Raw genomic sequence first — 20,021 nt, forward strand, 5'->3', positions numbered from 1 at the left:
AGTGGCATCTACTGCTCAGGCAGGACAGATTAAGACCAATAGCTCCTGGGAGGGAGGTCACCTGGGCAAGAGTGCTGGCTCCCAGGAAGCTGAATGCTGGCACCAGGGCCTGATGGAATGCACGTCACTGACACCAGGTTCCTAAGTCCCTCCATGCTTATTAGTTACACAGCATTCTTGTGAGGATCTAAGTCAAGTCTAGATCTCAAACTACACTCTGCAAACTTGACCACTAGAATGTTATAAAAATTAGACATGGTAGTTTTTCTTCAATTGTCATTCAAGTCACCTCAACTTCCTTCTTACCAATTATTGTGGGAAATAAATAGAATGTTCATAACTACAAATTAGAATTCTCATTTAGTATCTAAGTTAGCACTAAATTTTTACCATTGGTTATCATTAATTAAATACATCACAATTTTTCAAGCTCCCTCAAAGAGAAACTGGACTTTCAAAGGTGCCTTTGTCTCAACAGTATGGGACTCTCTGCTTTCAGGAGGGATGGATGCTGTTTTTGTTTGCTTTGTGCAACTAAAACAGAATATCTCGGATTGATTAATTTATAAATAACAGAAATTTAATTCTTACTTTTCTGGAGGCTGGAAGTCTAAGGTCAAAGGGCTGGCATCTGGCAAGAACCTTTGTGTATCATCATCCCTGGCAGAAGGTAGAAGAGCAATAAAGTGCAACCTCAAGAGAGGTTGGACTCAGTCTCACACTCTTTCATAGTCAGTTTAATCCATTCATGAGGGGAGAGCCTGTTTTAGTCAGCTTTTTTGCTGCTGTGACTGAAAGACCTAACAAGAACAATTAGAGGAGGAAAAGTTTATCTGGGGGCTCATGGTTTCAGGTCTCAGTCCATAGATAGCTGGCTCCTTTCCTCAGGGCTGGCGATGAGGCAGAACATCATGGCAGAAGAATGTGGAGCAGAGAATCAGCTCACATGATAATCAGAAAGCAGAGAAAAAGACTCTACTCACCAGATACTAAATAAATGTCCCAAAGCCACACACCTCAGGGTCCCACCTCCTCCAGCCATACCCTACCCACCTTCAGTTACCACTCATTTAATCCCATCAAGGGATTAATTCACTGATTGGGTTAAGGTTCTCAGAACACAATAATTTCTCCTCTGAGCCTTCTTGCATTGTCTCACGTATGAGCTTTTGGGGGACACCTCATATTCAAACTATAACAGAGACCTTATGGCCTAAACATCTCCCATGAGGCACACCTCCCAACAGTGTTGCACTGGGAATTAAATTAACAGCATATGCTTTTGGAGGAACACATTCATATCGTAACTGATGATGAGGACAAGACAGCCATGTCATTTATTTAACATTCACCCTGCAAGACTCTGTGCTGGGCAAAAATGAAAAGTCTCTTAACGAGTGTCCTTTGAAAACAGGTACTCAAACAGATACTTGTACAATGATATCCATAGCAACTCTGTTCACAACAACTACAGGTAGAAGCAACACAAGTCTCCACTGGCTACTCAACAGCTGCACAATATGTGGTAGATGCACACAACAGAATGTCATTCTGCCCAAAAGGAAGGAAATCCTAGACCTGGTGCCACATAGATGGATGGGCTGGAGGACATTATGCTTGATGAAATAAGTCTGTCACAAAATACAAATACTGTGTGATCCCTTTTACATGAGTTATCTAGAACACTCACATTCATAGAGACAGAAAGGAGGGGAGCTATTATTTAATAGATATGAAAGTTTAGTTTGGGATAATGAAAAAGTGCTGGAGATGGATGGTAGTGATGCTTTTACAACACTGTGAATAAACTTATAACCATGGACTTGTACACTAAAAAATGATTAAAATGGAAAAATTTTTTTTTGTATATTTTACACAATAAAACAAAATTTTTAAAAGATAAATATGCATTCTAGTCTTTTCAAAGATAAATACGCATGCTATCTGTGTAGCATTTGGAAAGTTCAAAGGATGGGATGCCAAGTGACCCACTGGACATTTGTCTTACTTATGCTCATTCATTGAAAATCTTGACGTCCATGTTTCAAGATGTTTGAGAGCTGTAGAGTCACACAGAGGTACTGGGAAGAGCACACAGCTTGGCTGAACATCACTCACAGCAGGGTAAACAGTGACATGGCGTCACTGGAGGATGAAAAGTAACTTGATACGGATGCAGAACAAGAGAGGGGTGAGTCAGGTCAGGGTGTCAGGCAACTGAGACACTTTTGTGAAATAGCTGGAAAGGACTAGAGGGTATGGCCCATCCTCAAAAAGAGCACTTAAAAAAATATGTGCTGAGAAGCTGGGGGGTAGCTCAGTGGTAAAGTATGTCCTTAGCATATGCAAGGCCCTGGTTCAATCCCCAGCACCACATTGATGAATATGTTGTATCCATTTGCCAACTATAAGCAACTTGCAAACATAAATGACCCTCATTACCTTTCTCAGAGTTGGGATTTCACCTGGGAAGATACAATGTTATCTTTTACAGATTTTTTAAATTTCTTTTGTGGTGCTGGGGATTAAACCCAGGACCTCACACATGCTAGGCAAGTCCTCTACACTGAGTCCCACTCCTTTATAAAACAGCAGTAGGCCTAGACACTCTACCCTGAAACTGTCTAGACATTATGGCCAGGTATCTTCTTTTCTTTTTTCACTTTTTAAAAATTGTTCTATTTAGTTATACATGACAGCATGATACATTTTGATTGGTTGTATAAAAATGGAGTACAAATTTTCATTTCTCTAGTTCTACACAATGTAGAGTCACATCATTTGTGGGATCATACACACACAAATGGTAATGATGTCTGTCTCATTCCACCATTTTTCCTACCCCACCTCCTCCCCTCACCTCATTTCCCTCTACACAATCCAAAGTTCGTCCCCCAAACCCTGTTATATATCAGCATCCACTTATCATAGAAAACATTTTGCCTTTGGTTTTTTGGGACTGAGTTATCTCACTTAGCATGATATTCTCCAACTCCATCCATTTGTCTGCAAATGCCATAATTTCATTCTTCTTTATGACTGAGTAATATTCCATTGTGTATATATACCACAGTTTCTTTATCCATTCATCTATTGAAGGGCATATAGGTTGGTTCCACAATCTAGCTATTGTGAATTGAGGTGCTATAAACATTGATGTGGCTGCATCACTGTAGTTTGTTGATTTTAAGTTCTTTGGGTATAGGGCAAGGAGTGGAATATCTGGGTCAAATGTTGGTTTCATTCCAAGTTTTCTAAGGAATCTCTATATTGCTTTCCAGAGTGGCTTCACCAATTTGCAATCCCACTAGCAACACATAAGTAACTTTTTCCCCACAACCTCAACAACACCTGTTGTGACTTGTATTCTTGATAATAGACATTCTAATTGGAGTGAGATGAAATCTTAGGGTAGTTTGATTTGCATTTCTCTTTTTACTAGAGATGTTGAACATTTTTTCATGTATTTGTTGATTGCTTGTATATCTTCTTCTGTGAAGAGTCTGCTCAATTAGCCCATTTATTTATTGGGTTATTTGTATTTGGGGTGTAAAGTTTTTTGAGTTCTTTATAAATTCTAAAGATTAATGTTCTGTCTGAAGTGCATGTGGCAAAGATTTTTTTTCCCACTCTATATATTCTGTAGGGAAAAGTGTTTTAGTTTGAATCCATACCATTTAATGATTCTTGTTTTTATTTCTTATGCTTTGGGAGTCTTGTTAAGGAAGTCTGAACCAAGTCATACTACCAAAAGCATGACAGTTTCAATGAAAATCCAATTAAAATTCCAATGATGTGCATCACAGAAATAGAGAAAGCAATCATGATTTCATTTGGAAAAAATAAGAGACCCAGAATAGCCAAAGCAATCCTAGCAGAAAGAGTGAAGCAGGAAGAATCACAATACCAGACCTCAAACTATACTACAGAGCAATAATAACAAAAAAGGCATGGTATTGGCACCAAAACAGACGGGTAGACCAAGGGTACAGAAGAGAAGACACAGAGTCAAACCCACATAAATACAGTTATCTCATACTATACAAAGGTGCCAAAAACATAAAATGGAGAAAAGATAGCCTCTTCAACAAATGGTGCTGGGAAAACTAGAAATCCACGTGCAGCAAAATGAAATCAAACCCATATCTCTCACCCTGCACAAAACTCAACTCAAAATGGATAAAGGACCTAAGAATTAGACCAGAGACTCTGCACCTAATAGAAGAAAAAGTAGACCCAAATCTTCATCATGTCGGTGTAAGGCCAGGCATCTTCTTAAGGAGTTGAGAGTATTTTCTCCCATACCCAAGAACTTGGCTGTGGCTTTCTAATAGATGCTTCTGGGTACTGCTGGTGAGTTCTGAATCTCTGGGGCCAGCCCTCAGATGGTCCCTTGGTCCATAATGGTCTTGTTCTTCTTTAGAAAAATCTACCAGCTCATTCCTATCCCTCAGAGGAGAAGCTTCTGCAGCACCCTAAGGTATGGACACTCCAGGATTCCCATCATAGACCACTGAGCCTGATGGCAGCAGAGGGTTCTGCCAGTGACCACGGTCATGTCACCACCTCCAGAAAAGCATGTTATTTCAGGCTGGTCTTTGATGGAAACTGGCAGGGGGGCTGCCAACAGGATAAATATAGCAGTGTCTTTTTGCTGAGTTGTGGAAGCTCTGGACAATGTGGTTTGTGGTAGAGGATTTGGATGATGGCTTTAGGGAGAAACAAAATCTATAGGAAAAAAAAGAAAATTTCTTCCACATGGGTTGTGTTTTTTATTTTTCAAGTCAACTTGTACCATTTCTAAGTGTTGAGAAGCAATGCAAGGTAGTGATTTTCTGCTTTTTTTTTTTTTTTTTTTTTTTTTTTTTTTTTTTTGGTGTTCTGGGGATTGCACCCAGGGCCTTGTGCTTGTGAGGCAAGCACTCTACCAACTAAGCCACATTCCCAGCCCCAAGGCAGTGGTTTTTGACAGGTAGCAGGGAGAGTGTGCAAAGAGATGAGGGCCTGCCCTTAGCAGGACTCGGTGTCCCCAGGAGGAAAGAAAGTCATAATTTCATGATCTAGTTGCTAAAAGGAGAGCAGACTGAAGAGGAAGATATGCCAGGGAAGAAAAACCAGAGGCCAGGTGTCTGTGATGGGAATCCTGGGATGTCCACACCTCAGAGGCCTGAAGAAGCTCCTCTTCTGTGGAACAGAAGGAACTAATAGATTTCTCTAGAGAAACACTAGACAATTATGGATCAGCCAGAAGCTGGCCCCACAGACTCAGAACTACCCAGCACCACACAGAAGAATCTGGCAGAGCTGGGAAAGTTCCTCGGGCAGTAACAGGAGCTCACCCTTGTGGAGCAGCCACAGTGCTCCATATGTCCTCAGGTCATATTATATTAGTAGAGAGTTTTATTTCCTGTCTCCACTGAGAACAAGCTGTTGGAAGAACTCACCCTGGGTGTTAAACCTCCCAGAAAGGACTTCCAGCCCTGGACTTGTGAGGCAACTTGTCTCTAAGTTACAGATCTTCAAGGATACCTGCCCACATGCCTCTCCCTCCCTGCCGCATCCTCATATACCACTGCTGATCTATGAGGCCTACCTCTTGGGTTCATGAACAGGAACCCAGCCTTGCCCTCTCCTCTGGAGGTGGGCTTGTTCTCCACAGGAGGGTGATTCTTTGAATCTTGTTGATTCTGACTATTTTTCAAATGAGTAAATTTCAGCTCAGAGAGCTGAAGTGGCTTTCCAAAGATACACAACAATGGAAAACAGGTGAAATTTTGGATGAGAACTTCTGACTCTAAGACCAATGTTCCTGTCACTGAGAGAAAAAGCCAGAACTGCAGTACAAGAAAATAAATTGTGCATGAGGAAAAGTAATTCCAGATACTGAACCCCATCTGGGGAATCTAATCAGGTACCCAAGCCAGAGAAAATTGTTTAGACACAATTATTTAGTTTATGCCCTGTCAGTGGTATATGACATACATAATTGTTTTACTTGCAAATAGAATCAAGGGACAGGGAAAGAGAGGAAGGAAAAGAATAGAATAAGATGGAGATTTGGACCAAGGTTGGATTAGGAAAAAAAAATATGTGGGAATGTAGAGGAAGGGAGAAATAACTGAGCTGTGCAGGAGAAGGGGAACAGAGGGTCATGTGAAGAAACCAAGGCCTGCAAGTTCTCAATGATGGTCAACCTCAAGTTGCATGTTTGCCATCCAGAATCCACAGAGATGGGAGAAGAGTGTCAAGAAGGCTCCTGAGCTGAGGATCAAGAGAGGGGCAAGGAAACTATGTGTCCCTGAACAACCGAGTCAGTTAACTCAAGAAGTTCCTGGATGAATAAGCTCCCTGACATCTCTTCCATCCTGTCACATGCTGTCAAAGGTCAAACTGGTAACAAATGTAAGGAATTTGTATGTTAGCAATGTTCTCAAATATCTAGAATGAACCATGTGGACAGCAATAAAATGCATGATTTCCTAATCTTCCAAAATGAAACAAGAGTTAAAAGTAATCACCCACCAGGCTACCGTCATTGGGAAAGAGAATGTGAAGAATTCCAGAATTTAGGGAGGATTTAAAGTAAAGGACTTTTCAATGCAATGCATCTTTTTGTTCTTTCTGTGATCCCATGGACATGCCAAAGGGCTCTTCTCACTGCAGCACTTATCCCACTTACGAATGGCCTCCACTTTCTCATGACAGAACACAGCATCTCAGAAGTTGGATGTGGGGAAAACATGGAGCACCCAGCAGCCTCCCTCCTTGGTCACTATTTGAGATCAGATTTGAAACCCATTTCATTTCAGATGCAACCTGTGGTTCCACTGACTACTTCAGTCTCCCAGAGTCTGATGTTCTCTGGGGCATGGCACCAACCCTCCCGTGGGGAGGACTGCATGCAGATGATACTTATAATCCAGAACTATCCCTGCCTCTGTCTTTGGCAGATTCTTGCCCCTTCATGAGGCCTCTACTCAGATGGTCACTTCCTTCCAAAGCATGTCCTGAACTTTCCTTCTTTCAGGTTTCCCTGGGCATGTTGGAACCCATCCATAATCAAAAGAGCACAGCATTGGAACTGGACTACTCTGAGTTTGAGTCCAGCTCTGCAACTTAAGGTGTGACCTTAGGAAAGTCAGTTATGATGACTGAACCTTAATTTTCACAGCTAGACAGAAGCAATAATGCCACCTGCCTTTCAGGGCTGTCATGAAGTTCTCAGGACCACACTAAGCCCATGATGACCGCTCTGTGAACAGGGACCATCATTAGGATGGTGTGCCTATCAGCTGTGCTCCTTTGTGAAAATCTGAAGATACGAATTCAGTGCCTTACACAGGAGGGGAAGGAAGGTACCTGGTAAAGACTTGTGGAATAAGACATGGACCTCTGAACCATACCTGGAGGAGGTGAGTTTATTGTACATGATGATTCGACCCTGTGCAGAGTTGACCCAGCTTGTTTCAGAACTGACCCAGTTTATTCTAGTTGGTGGGTCAGGAAACACCAACTGCCACCTTCCACTGGATGTGCCCCATCCATCCTCCCTTCATAAGGAGAGCACTTCTACTCTCTGGGATGGGAAAGGGGGCACTGGGAAAGAGGAAGAACACAAAGGGAAATAGGAAAAGGTAGAGGAAACCTGAATTTTGACTTTAATGGCCACTATTTTGTGACCTAAATTCTCCTTTAAATCATGTTATTATCTGTCAAATGGCAGGAAATGGAAATGGACTTTAGCTAGACAACATGTAGGGTCTCTGGTAGATACAACATTCTATAAAAAGGTCATGTTCCTAAAGACCAAGTTCTATGGTATGGCTGAGTGTCCCCCAAAAGTTTGTATGTTAAAGGTTTGGTCCCAGGGTGGCACTCTTGGGAACTGGTGAGACCTTTAGGAGCTGGGGCCTAGTGAGAGTTGATTAGGTCTTGGGGATTGTAGGACCTTACCCTCTTCTTTTCTTCCTGGCAGATGATGTAAGTGCTTTTGCTCTGCTACATGCTTCTGCCTTGATGTGCTGCTCAAACCAGAGGCCCAAAGCAATGGGACCAACTGATCATAGACTGGGACTTCCTGAATCTTGAGTCAAAATAATCCTTTTCCTTTTATTAGTAGATTGTTTCAGGTATTTCATTGTAGTGATGGAAAGCTGATTAATATACCATGTCATTGTTTTCTGGAGACTGTGGAGGCCCACACTGTCACCTTAGTGTAGACATAAACTTGTCAGTGCACTGAGAGGCCTACTGGGGTCCCACTTCCTGTGTTCTGGAGCATACCCTATCTCTCCTTTGGTTGTCTCTACATTGACATGTCAAAGAATGCCCAGAAGGCCTCACCCGTAGCTTAGGGCTCGAGCATTCCCTGTTTCACTGGGATTGCCACCACCATCTGCAGTGGGTGCTGCTCCCAAAGCCAGCAGTTGTAACTGAGACATTAGGCAGCAGCCCTGCCTGAGCTTCCTGTTCTTCAGGCTCTTGCTCCAGATGCTGTCAAAGCCATAGCTGTGTGGCTGGCTGCCCATGGGAACCCTGCCAGGCCCCAGACACCTGGTCTCAGCTCACCATGGGCCCTGATGGCCACTGCTGCTGTCGGGCCCACCCACGCACAGAGTAGCCCCTCTTGCAGCAGTGATGCCCACACCAAACTGTCACTGGCTATCAAAGTGGTAGCTTACTGTTACCATGGCCTGAGAAAGCAAAGAGTGCAGACTGGGAGTAGCAAGAGATGAAACCAAAAAGGAGGTAGAAGTTGGTTACGAAGGGCTTTGGCTACTTTCCAAGGTATCCGATCTGTGTCCTGAGGACAGCAGGAAAAACATTTATGTAGGGAGAGTTGGTGACATGGCCATCTGCTCCCTCCAGCATCATTTTGGGGGGCAGAATCAGATGGTAGAGGAGAGGTCAGGGGATTAGCATAGTAGTCCACAAGAGATCAAAGCTAATGGAAAGAAAAACCATGTGAACGGCGAGGACGGGAAAGTGCCCTATCAGGGGAAAATATAAGAGAAAGAAAGTATAGGAGATATAAAGATTCTACACTGCTATATGAGTTTTCTGAACCTCTCCATCTTCCTCTGCCATCATGGTAGAATAGCATTGGTTCAATGAAATGAGACAGAAACATGCTCAACAATGCCTGGCACCTGGCATTTTTCAATAACAGTCAGCTGTAATTCCCCCATCTCCAGGGAGGCTAGCTTCACAGCATCAGCTGTAGGATGAATGGTGAACTTCTTAACCAGGAGGTTGGGTATTAAAGGTTCATTTGCTCCTGAGAAGCATGAGGGATACTAATAGTGAAGGGCCAATGGGCAGATATAGGGCTTAGGAGAGGGGTCTAGTTGGAGCCATTGATGTAGAATCTTCAGGATGCAGCTGGACTGTGGTCAGAAACAGGTGTGCTGGCGGGGGGCGGTGGCGCATGCCTGTAATCCCAGCATCTCAGAGGCCGAGGCAGGAGGAGTGTAGATTCAAAGCCACTCTAAGCAACTTGGTGAGGCCCTGAGCAACTTAGCGAGACTCTGTCTCAAAATAAAATATAAAAGAGGGTTGGGGATGTGGCTCAGTGGTTAAGTGCCTCTGGGTTCAATCCCCAGTACCAAAAAAGAAAAGACATGTAGGTGTGAAAAAGAGAGAGAAAGAGCACCAAGGGTGGAGCTTAAATCTGTCACTGAAGGACTGACTACAAAAATAAACACCAGGGATGAAGATTATGTACTGTTCAAAGAAATATTAGGAAGTGCATTGCATGACAAAAGTCAGAGGAAAAGGTCGCCTGTGTCAGTGGGTGCAGAGAATGTCTTCTGTGATAGAATATGGGCTCAGCAATGACCCTGAAAGTCCACAAGCAGAGCAGGGGTGTCAAGAGGCCAGAGGGAGGTGACAGGGAGCAGAATCTGATGGTATAGGAAAGGAGCAAGACAAGGCTGACAGCTCGGGAGATCTGTCCAGGGTGAGAACATGTCACTCTAGATACCAAGTTGAAAATTGAAAATGTGCCAAAAAACAGAGAGGGCAGGAGACCCCCAGAGAACCAGCAAATGGAATCCTGTGAGGCAGAAGAATGAGAAGTGAAGTAGAGAAAGAAACAAGACATTTTTATAAATGCCAAACTGACTATGAGGAGAGCTGGCTGAAGTCACAGGGCACTAAGAACTGGGGCAGAGAGAACCCTGGAACCTGCTCTGGAGCGGAGGAAAGAAAAGAATGGAGGGGACCCTGCAGAGGGGAAGAGGATAGAACCAATTCCCTAGCTGACCAAAGACCAGCCCTTCAAGAGACCAGAGATGGCAAGGTTGGAAGAGGTAGGCCTCCTGGAGCCAGAGTCTGGTTGGTAAGGTGAGGGTGTCAGAGTTAACACGCATGGGGAGGTCCCTGGGCCTGAAGTCATGAGCCCAGGTCCCAACTGGCATGTCCTTTCCCACCTGTGTAGCTCCCAGCTTCATCACAGTGCTCTCTCGGGACGTCACATCATGTCTTTTAAGGGCCCACATCTTGTGGATCATGGACCCTTTTAGAAAACTGAAGAGAACACCCAATCCTCACAGACATGACATAGACATCTGCATAAAAATGCCTGGGTGTTGGTGGATTCCCTAGGATCTATTCATACAGCCAGTAGTCAGAAGTTCAGTTATACACATAAATAGGAAGGAATCCCACCCAGCTGCCCCTGGCAACCAGAAAGCTGTAATAAAGCAAAAGAGAATGCCATTTCCTTTAGCAGCAGCCACAGCCCCGCATAGACCAGCCACTAATGAGCTTTTTTGTTTGTTGATGGACTACACTTGTAATAAAGTTTAATGTGAAAGAACAAGGTGTGTTTAACGAAAGCTGTAAACATTTCTAATTCTATTTAAAACTATAGGGTGCAGTACATTAACATTTAACAATCAGACACTAAATTGGCATGGAGCTAATCAAGCTGTTTTATTAGAAAGCAGGCACCAAGTCATCTTTTACCAATGACAACAGGAGGGAATGTGGCCAGGGCCACCCCCCACTTCCCACCCTATGCATTCATTAAGAGTCTCGTCCAGATTGCCACACTATAGAAAGATGCCTAGCATTTTGGAAAAAAATAAATGGAGTCAACCAGACTCAGCTCTTATGAGTTTTTCCCCCAAGAAAACAAGCCATTTTTTAACATGAGAAATATACGATTCATTCAGAATAAGCAAACCTCTGTTCTTCTTGACCTCTGTAGGGATCATGCTGCTGAGCCCTTCCTTTGAGAAACTCCTAGGATTGGATTTTTCCTGGCTCTCCTCATTCCCCCCTGATTGCTTGGTCTCCTCTGGTCACCTTCTCTGGCTTTCTCATCTGCTTTGGGACCTGTTGTCCTGGGTGCTCCACATCACTCAAGTCTGGCCATTTCCCTTCTCATTGGGTAGACTCTCCCTAGGAATTTTGCATGCTGTCAGGACTCCAGTTTTAGCTCATATTCTGAGGACACCCAATCCCTGTGATGGCCTCTGAGTCCACATTCCCAATAGTTTATATCTTTGCTACTTAGAGAAGCTTGGGAGCTTATTAAAACTCAGAATCCAGTCTCACCATAGACCTCCTAAGCCAGGACCCACAGTTGACCAAGATTACAGGTGATTTGTGTACAACTTAAAACTTAGGGAACACTAGTCTATGTGCCCATTTGTCTGGACACTCCATTGCAACTCAAGCTCAGCAAGGCAATGCTGAATACAGAACCTTCCCCCAAACCATAAATTTCTCTTGGTTTTCCTTTCCAAAGAACAGTTTCTTCCTTGTGGGGCTGGGGGTTGGAATATGGTTCTGGGTGGGGTTATCATCCCTACCATTTGGCTGGTTATCCTCTGACCCATGTCCTCTGTCAGGAAGACTGGAAGGACATCATATTCTTTGTGGCAGCTATCCTAAACCTTAGGGTCAACAACAAAAAAATGTTCCCCGGGACTATGATTCTGTGCTTGCAGGACAGTATTGTTCCTGCTTCTCTCTTGGTCTCTGTCATTCTCTGCTTGGCAGGAGATGTTAAACTTTATGCAGATCTGCTATACAATATCCTACCTTCGCTGCCCAAGGGAAATATGTTTTCTTTCTCCTGAGACTTCTGATTAGTCCATATGTGCCACGTGCATGCTTTGGACCATTTTATGTCCAGCAGCATGAGTTCTATTCTTGGACCAGCCTAGGTTACAGTCATACCTATTAAAGTGATAAGAAAGGCCATGAATAGTCCTACAAAGTGGATCTTGGGGTTTATTAATGTGTGAACCAACCCATGTTATTTTGCATTAAAAACTATGAGGAGCCCTATATCATTTTTACACCAATAAGAATTAGAAGGTGGCAGGCTTGGCCTTTTCTTCTTTTTCCTAGGTACTACCAGAGTCACAGTGCTGTAGTACAGAGGTGATCCAAAGGAATCCTAGCCCTTTCCTCCATTATGACTTTGGGCTTTGACATGGCAAGATAATTTCATTCTGGTGTGATTTCATTACCCTTCCTTGCTTCCTGCGAAAGTTCCATGACAACCCTGGCCTAAATCAAAATTCACCACCATATTTGGGCTTACCCACAATCTGCCTGTAGGAAATCACTGCACTCTGAGCAATGTTTGTTTTAACTTCTTTAATTTTCTTTAATTAGCAATTGTCCACTTTGAAAATGATTCATCTATAGTTGTTCTTACACTAAGAACAAATTGAAGAAGTTTTTCTATTTTCTTGTTGAATGATTATGTTTCCCTTTAGTTTCAGAAATGTCAGTACATGGCCTATTTGATAGACAATGAGTGAATAGACACACTTTTTAAGTTCACAATGACAAGAACAGCAAAAATTGTCACTTCAAACAAGAACTGGGTTCAAATCATCCAGTGCCTCCCATTGTGAGCAGAGATTGGATAGTTTGTTCCTGGAGAAGACAGTGGAGAGGCCCTGAGTGACTGTGGTCCGTAGCTTCCACTACCCCATGAGAAGCATTTCCAGTGGGGGATGGTTAGCAGACTGTACAGCTTGGTTTGGATGTGTGCAGCTCTGAGCAGAGTTTGGGAGAGAAATGTTGAAATGAATCTGTAGCAAAGACATATTTTAACTGGCTCTGAAAAGCACATGCTCTTCATAGTGGACTGTGTTCATTTCCATATATAATGACCCTACTCTCATTAGATTTAAAAGGTTGGGTTTGGAGGCCTGAGGGCCTCAGAATGTATTGCCTTCTATGCCATTACCCTCCCTGACATCTCCTCTTCATATGCCCTGCTCTCCCTCCCTCTTGGAAACCCAAAGCTTCCACCAGCCCATATAGCTCTTTGTGTCTCCTGTGTCCTCAAAACATTATATAACCATCTGCTGGAACATTGTCATGATAAAAATATATTTCCTATGATAATTATGATATGAAAGGTGTGTTAACCATAAATTGTCCTCTCCCAGAAAAGATGTCCTGGGAAGTTCTAATGAGTTCTTTCAAATGGTCTTTGTTCCTCAAAATCTGTGTAGTATGTTCACTAACTTTAATATCTGGCAGAGAGGGCAGGAATGAGCTGTAGGTGTCAGTCAGAGAGGATGAACTTCCACTTTGTAAAGGCAGGCCATTTTTGCTTTCAGGAAACCAATAGCTGCTTCCATTTGGATCCTTTACAATAAACCATAAGAGGCACTCAAAAGGTATCATGGGACTTTGGAAGCATTATTGTCAGGTTAAATTTGTGGACCAAAATTTGTTTTTTAAAGCTATTGCAATGAAAGCCTTAGAAATTTTTACTTTGGAAATGCAGATTGGTTTTAATATAAATGTCAAAAAAGATCATTTGTGTAGCAATTTATAGCTTCCAGAAACTGGCAACACTTATTATCCCATTTTACCCCCAAGAATTCTACAAGAGGTTAATTCCCCTTTACATACACCTAGAGTCTGAGGCTATTAGGGGATAAGAAACTCAACCAAAGTCACACAGTGATATGAAGAGGCACAATTCACACCCCAAATGTGTTTAAAATAGATAATTTATCATATATACATGGTCCATTACAAAGTCGATTTCTATAGTGTGCAGTAAATAGCCACCCAGAGTACACTCACGTATCAAGAAACATCCTTAAAACACAGCAACAGGATGACTTCTCCTAAATGAATTCACCTTCAGTGAGTCCAAGATTCTTGTACATCATGCAGGTTCACAGAGCAACTTCATGGATTTATGTTCCACACATCCATGATGCCCACCCAAGCCTACTACAATTCATGTCTAAGGTTGAGATGGGCAAGGCAGTTGGCAAGCACAGGGTCTTCATGACATAGGTTTTCATCATGGCTTCTATTCCTTACTCCCCTACCCTGAGGGAACCTGGTGGAAGACTTGCTTTCCCATGAGCGGGCATTCAGTGAGTGAGTTGACCCAGCACACTTTGAAGAGGCCCACTGCTCCAGTGTGTCCATTGTTGGCAAACTTGGTTCTTTGGAAATGGGTGAGCAACGTTTCTGCGTCAGTCTAGGTTCACTCTGCTGAGGGTGGGCAGCCTTTCAGAATGGTGTCCTTGACCTGCAACCTCAGAGAATCACAAGCGGAAACACAGGTACCAGAGTTTTCAAAGACAAACCTCAGGCTTCCCCCAAATCAGCCCTTCTGCCCTTAAACCACCAGGATCACCGCATCTATTTAAAACAATGGATGCCATCCTAAGTGGCTGCTTGCACGGGTGGTTTGCTGTGCTCTGGGTGCCCTGGCAATGTTATCTGAGTCTTGAAAAGCCAATTACTACATGTCTACCATCTTACACTTTGGCCTATAATAGCATTTCCTGTAGCTATAAACCAGGAGCTCAATATCACAGTTACAGGAAGGGTGGCGAATTAGAGTTAAGATTTTAAAAAAGACTTTAACAAATTAAAATCCAGGGAAAGAAGAGAAAGGGTGTTGGGGTTGGCTCAGCAGTCTCCTGAGTTACTCTCAGAAGCAGAGTCCTTTGCCCCAGGGCTCAGGCCCCAGAGCGGCTTATTTTGGGAGATTCATCCAAAGGCTGCAGCCCCTATTTCTGCAGGAAGAGCAGCCTTGTACCTTCGAAGGCACCTGGAATGTGTTGGGAAGGGACTCCCCATCACATGAAAGGCACAAGCAGAAATATAAAAATAGGGACTTTGTTTCTGAGTTTTATAAATAACTGGGTGGCGGGGATGACACAGAATCACAGGAGAGGAAATGGTGGTGCTACAGCTTGTTCTCTTCAAAGAGGATCTGCGCATACACGGTGCTGGTGGGGACACCTTTGGCAGGCTGGTGGGGTTTGATCAGCTCCAGCTCAGCATAGGTCAAGTTCTCCTCAGCAATCTTTGGCTATAAAAACAAAAACACAATGGTAGTTGACCACAGGCAGTTCCACAGCACACGGTCATTCTTCAAGTAAGCATTTTCATAACCTTTGGGGGGTCTTAAAGGGAAAAGCATGGGACCAAAATGCTAAAGGATATATAAAACCCAATAACACCGTTAATAAGCTAACTCCCATTAAGGTAACTCTCATTGTCTTATATAGAACACTATGTCCTGCAAAGATAGACTGTGAGTTGTGTTCAAGTTGATTAGGAACACTTACAAAAAAAGCGGTTAACATTAAACCACAAAGAAAACTTCCATTCTGCAAAGTAAAATGTAGTTAGTGGTCTCTGTTCAAAAGGAAAATAACAAGGTGGAGACAGAAACAAAACTTCCTAGGAGCATCTTGTAAAGGACTTCATTTATATAAAACTAAAACTTCAGAGTATCTTGAAGATAATGATAAAGAAAATATTACTTGCCAGTAGTATGGTTGAAACACTGCTGGAGAAAATTCCAGGTCTTACATGCTTATAGTAAACAATCTGAATTGGATCAAACATCCATTTCGAGAATTTAGAAGAATAAAATGACAGAAAGTAAAACAGAGAGAAGAAACCAATAAAAATAAAACCAGACTTCAAGAATCAGAAAACAGATAAACAGAATATCTAAAAGCTGATGCTTGGAAAACACCCATAAAATAAACTGAAAAGTAAAATGATCAATATAAAAGAGAAAAAAGCATAAAATTAGTAAAATATAAAATGAGAAAGGGGTAGGACATAAACGAACAAAATCTTACAAATTTTTTTAAGACTATTTTGTTCAACTTCTTGAAAATATTTTGGAATACTGAGTAAATTGGTAATGTTCTAGAAAAATATAAACAATGCTAACTCCAGGAAATTTGAATGAAATAATTACCATTAAAAGAAATAAAGGAAAGGGGAAGAATGAAGTTTTTGGCTGTAGTTTGATTGTCATTGTTTTGACTTTGGTCTTTATTTTTAAAAGTTTATGCCCAGCTATCTTTCTTGGCATTGATGTTTCAATGGAGAGTTCAGGTGTATTTTTGAAATAGCTCAGATAAACATTTTTGGCATAACTCTAAGACTAGGAGAGACTAGAAAACTCTTATTAAAACCAGGAGCCAGTTCGGTTATCTCATGAAAATTCAGGACAAGTAAATTGTTTACATTCAACTTAAGTTTCTTGCAAAAAATGGCAAAGCAAAAAAGGCTCTTTTCTTTTGAGAGGGAGCATCATCCTAGATCAGGAAGCACAAGGCAAAGAGAGTAGATGAAGAACTCAGGAAGCTAGAAGAAGGAAAGACAGTGGAATTAATCTGAAATAATGCTCCTATGAATACACCACAGTGAATCCCAGTCATATGAATGGGGTCCTAACTAGAATAAGATACATTCTATGCTTGTATAAATTATATCAAAATGAATTCTATTGTCATGTATAACAAAAACAAAACAAAACAAAACAAAAAAACAAAAAAAAACAACTCCTTAAAGCCAGGACCTTCTGGTTCAGGCGATCACCGAGCGAACCTGCACAGATCTAGCTGTTTTTCAAGTTCAAAGTTAAGATCCTTCCTAGGGATGAGAGTCTCTGCTTGTCTTTTAACACCAAAAGTCTTTACATTGCTTCTTAGTCTTCCACATCTTACCGGCCAACAAAAACCCTGTTTATATTCTTGCCTTTCCGTTTAATTACATTTCACATTATAATGATTCCATTTAGAAATGCCATGTGTCCTCAAATAAGCACTCAAAACCCAACTCATGTAAATTTTAGAGCCAAGATTTATGAAATCATATTGTCCAGGTGTTTTATTGCATTACCTTGAAATTGCATTGTTTTCTAGTGTAGATTATCTGTTTATTCTTAAGTTATTTCATTACGTTTGGATATGAAAAATAACACCAGCGTTCTCAATACAGGTCACCAGGCTGGCTGGGCTGATGTGTTGTTTTCATACATTTTTATGATGTTCCTATAGTAAACATAATTTAATAAAGCCAAAGCACACTAAATAAATAATTGCATCTAGAAAAGCAATAAAAACAAATAAAATTAGTACTTTCATAAGTGGAAAAGGTACTTCAATTACCGCTACAAGCAACAATCCACCATAAAATGTGTACAATCATTTCCCTTATGCATATTTCTGGGATATAATAATTTGATTGAAGATATGAGGCAGCACACAGGAGGCTCGGGATAGTGAAGTGTATACAGTTTCCAACAGAAGATGCATAATATCAGTCCTTGGCATCTTTAAAGAACCTGTTGTTTTTCTGGCAGTCACACTTGTCTAGGACCATCAACCATGAGCTTAATTACATTTCCCAACTTGTTTAACTGGGAATAAATTCTTAATGGCCAATGAAAGGGGGCAAATGTATACTCTTCACCAAGCTACTTTTCTTTGCATTGATGCTTCAGTGGAAGACTTAGGTGCTTAGAGAACAATTGGGGGCATGTGATTAAGACTAAGTATGATTAGTGAACTGGTAGTAAAATCAGAAGCCAGGAGCAGGATGTAATGGTTAAATCGGCAGGTAGCTGCAATGGAGCAGAACCAGGTGAGAGACCTGCTGTAGGACCCCACCTGTGTTTCAGGTGATGAAAATTCACTGCAATCCAAATTAGACAAACCCAATTTAGCTTTAAGCTAAGAAATCACTCCTAGTATCTATGGCAATTCTAGAACTGGAGGGCAGCAACTGGATCTCTGAAGATGAATCAGGAAGTACTTTATTAGTTCCCCCTTTCAAGTCCCCTCCCTACTCTTGGGAGTACAGGAAGGATAGAAGTACAGTCAGCCCTCTCTATCTGTGAGTTCTTCATCTGCAAATCTAACCAATTGTGTATTGAAATGTTTGGGAAAAAAACACCTTGATCTGTGCTGAACATGTAGATTTTTTTCTTGTTATTCCCTAAACAATACAGTGTGACAACTATTTGCATAGCATTTACACTACATTAGGTATTGTAAGTCATCTAGAGATAATTTAAAGTACATGACAGGATGTGCACGGGCTATTTGCAAATCCCACACCATTTTGTATAAGGGGCTTGAGCATCAGTGGCTTTGGTATCTATGAGGAATTAGCCTCAGACAGACCTTAATAACGTTGAACAGGCTGTTCACACCCAAGCTTACACTTTGGATCCCATGGAAGCATAAAGGGAATTGCCAAAAGTAGGATTTACAGGTCTCAGACCTGAGCTGTACCTTTATGTCCAGATGTTGCTGTAGTCACTGGGGAACAGGCAGCAGAGGTGAGCAAACTACTGGGAAGTCCTTGTAGCCCCTTAGCAAAAGCCCCAGAACTTTCTCAACATGTGAGAAGCAGCACTGCCATTTCTTTTCTACGGGGCTGTTTGGTTTTTGCTCTTTCCTCTTTCACCCAACATTCAGACACTCATGGTCAGATTCTTTCTATCCTTCAAATAAAGGCCTGGCGTTTGCTATCCATAAATTCCTTGGTTTCTGAGAGGGACTAGATCCAGAACGTCACAGATTCCCAAAGATGCTCAAGTCCCTTGTATAAAAAGGTGTTGTGTTTGCATAGAACCTACACGTACATTCTCTGGGTATTTTAAATCATCTCTAGTTTACTTATAATGTCTAATACAATACTATGCAAATAGCTGTTATATTCTCTAGGAAATAATGACAAGGAAAAACATCCATACACGTTTAATACAGATGCAATTGTTTTCAAACATTTTCAATGTGGGTTGAATCCATGAACACAGAACCCACACATACAGAGGGCCAGCTGTGTTCAGTTGCTTGGTATCTCATATGTCCCCAACACTTTGTCTGATCAACCATTTACTATCAGCCAGGGAGAATCCCTTCCTCAGGTTGAAGGGGGATTCTGTGAGCAAGGGCGGTTGGAGGGGCAGATGCAGACAGATGTGGATACATCAGAAGAAGGTTGGAATCTAAGAATCTTCTTTTAACTTGATGAAAGTATTCTTGGAGAGGAGGTGAGGAAAGTCACCCTTTGGCATCATCCTATGACTGACTGCAGAGTGTAGGTACAGAAAGAATTTCAAACTTCAGTTCAGGTCAGCTGTGTGACCTTAGGCCAGTTCTCTCACTGATGCTCAGACAATGATACCTGCCTTGCTGGACATTATGAGGATTTAAATGAGAGGTTTGTGAACATGTGGGCACAGTACCTGCCCCACAGAAGGTGCCAAATGTGTATGCTAAAGAAATCAATGCTTTAGTGTCATTGCTTTCCCTATAGAAAATCAATCAAAATACCATCCACTTGTGCATGTTCTGAATTCTTCATGCATCAACAAGAGTTATGGAAACAATTAGCCCAGGATATCTTTCCACAATAAGGAACAGATTCTAGGAAATTAGTTGTTAGGGGCTAAATGATGTCCAGCAAAATTCCCACATTGAAGAGCTAACCCCCAGTACTCAGAACTGACTGTATCTGAGATGGGCTCTTTAAATGCTAGTCAAGTTAAAATGAACTCATTAGTACAGGCCCTAATCCAAGATGACAGAAGCAGAGATCAGGGAGAGACATGTACAAAAAGAGGAGGATGTGAAGACACAGGGAGAAGATACCATCTGCAAGCCAACTTGCAGGACTCGGGAGAAGCCAGCCCTGCTGGCACTTTGATCTCAGAGTTCTAGTCTCCAGAACTGTGAGAAGGTATGTTTCTGTTG

At 42.0% G+C, this 20,021-nt stretch overlaps 1 protein-coding gene across 1 annotated transcript in view; it reads right to left on the minus strand.

The window, feature by feature from the left end:
- Positions 1-10,916: 10,916 nt before the first annotated feature.
- Positions 10,917-20,021, minus strand: part of Vstm4 (V-set and transmembrane domain containing 4) — a 94,662-nt gene continuing 85,557 nt past the window's right edge. Inside the window, exon 8 of the mRNA XM_047554632.1 lies at positions 10,917-15,322. Coding sequence (XP_047410588.1) covers positions 15,197-15,322 — 126 coding nt within the window. The 3' untranslated portion in view covers positions 10,917-15,196. The remainder of the gene's footprint in view (positions 15,323-20,021) is intronic.

This window comes from Sciurus carolinensis, chromosome 5, assembly GCF_902686445.1.
Source record: "Sciurus carolinensis chromosome 5, mSciCar1.2, whole genome shotgun sequence".
NCBI classification, from domain to species: Eukaryota; Metazoa; Chordata; class Mammalia; order Rodentia; family Sciuridae; genus Sciurus; species Sciurus carolinensis.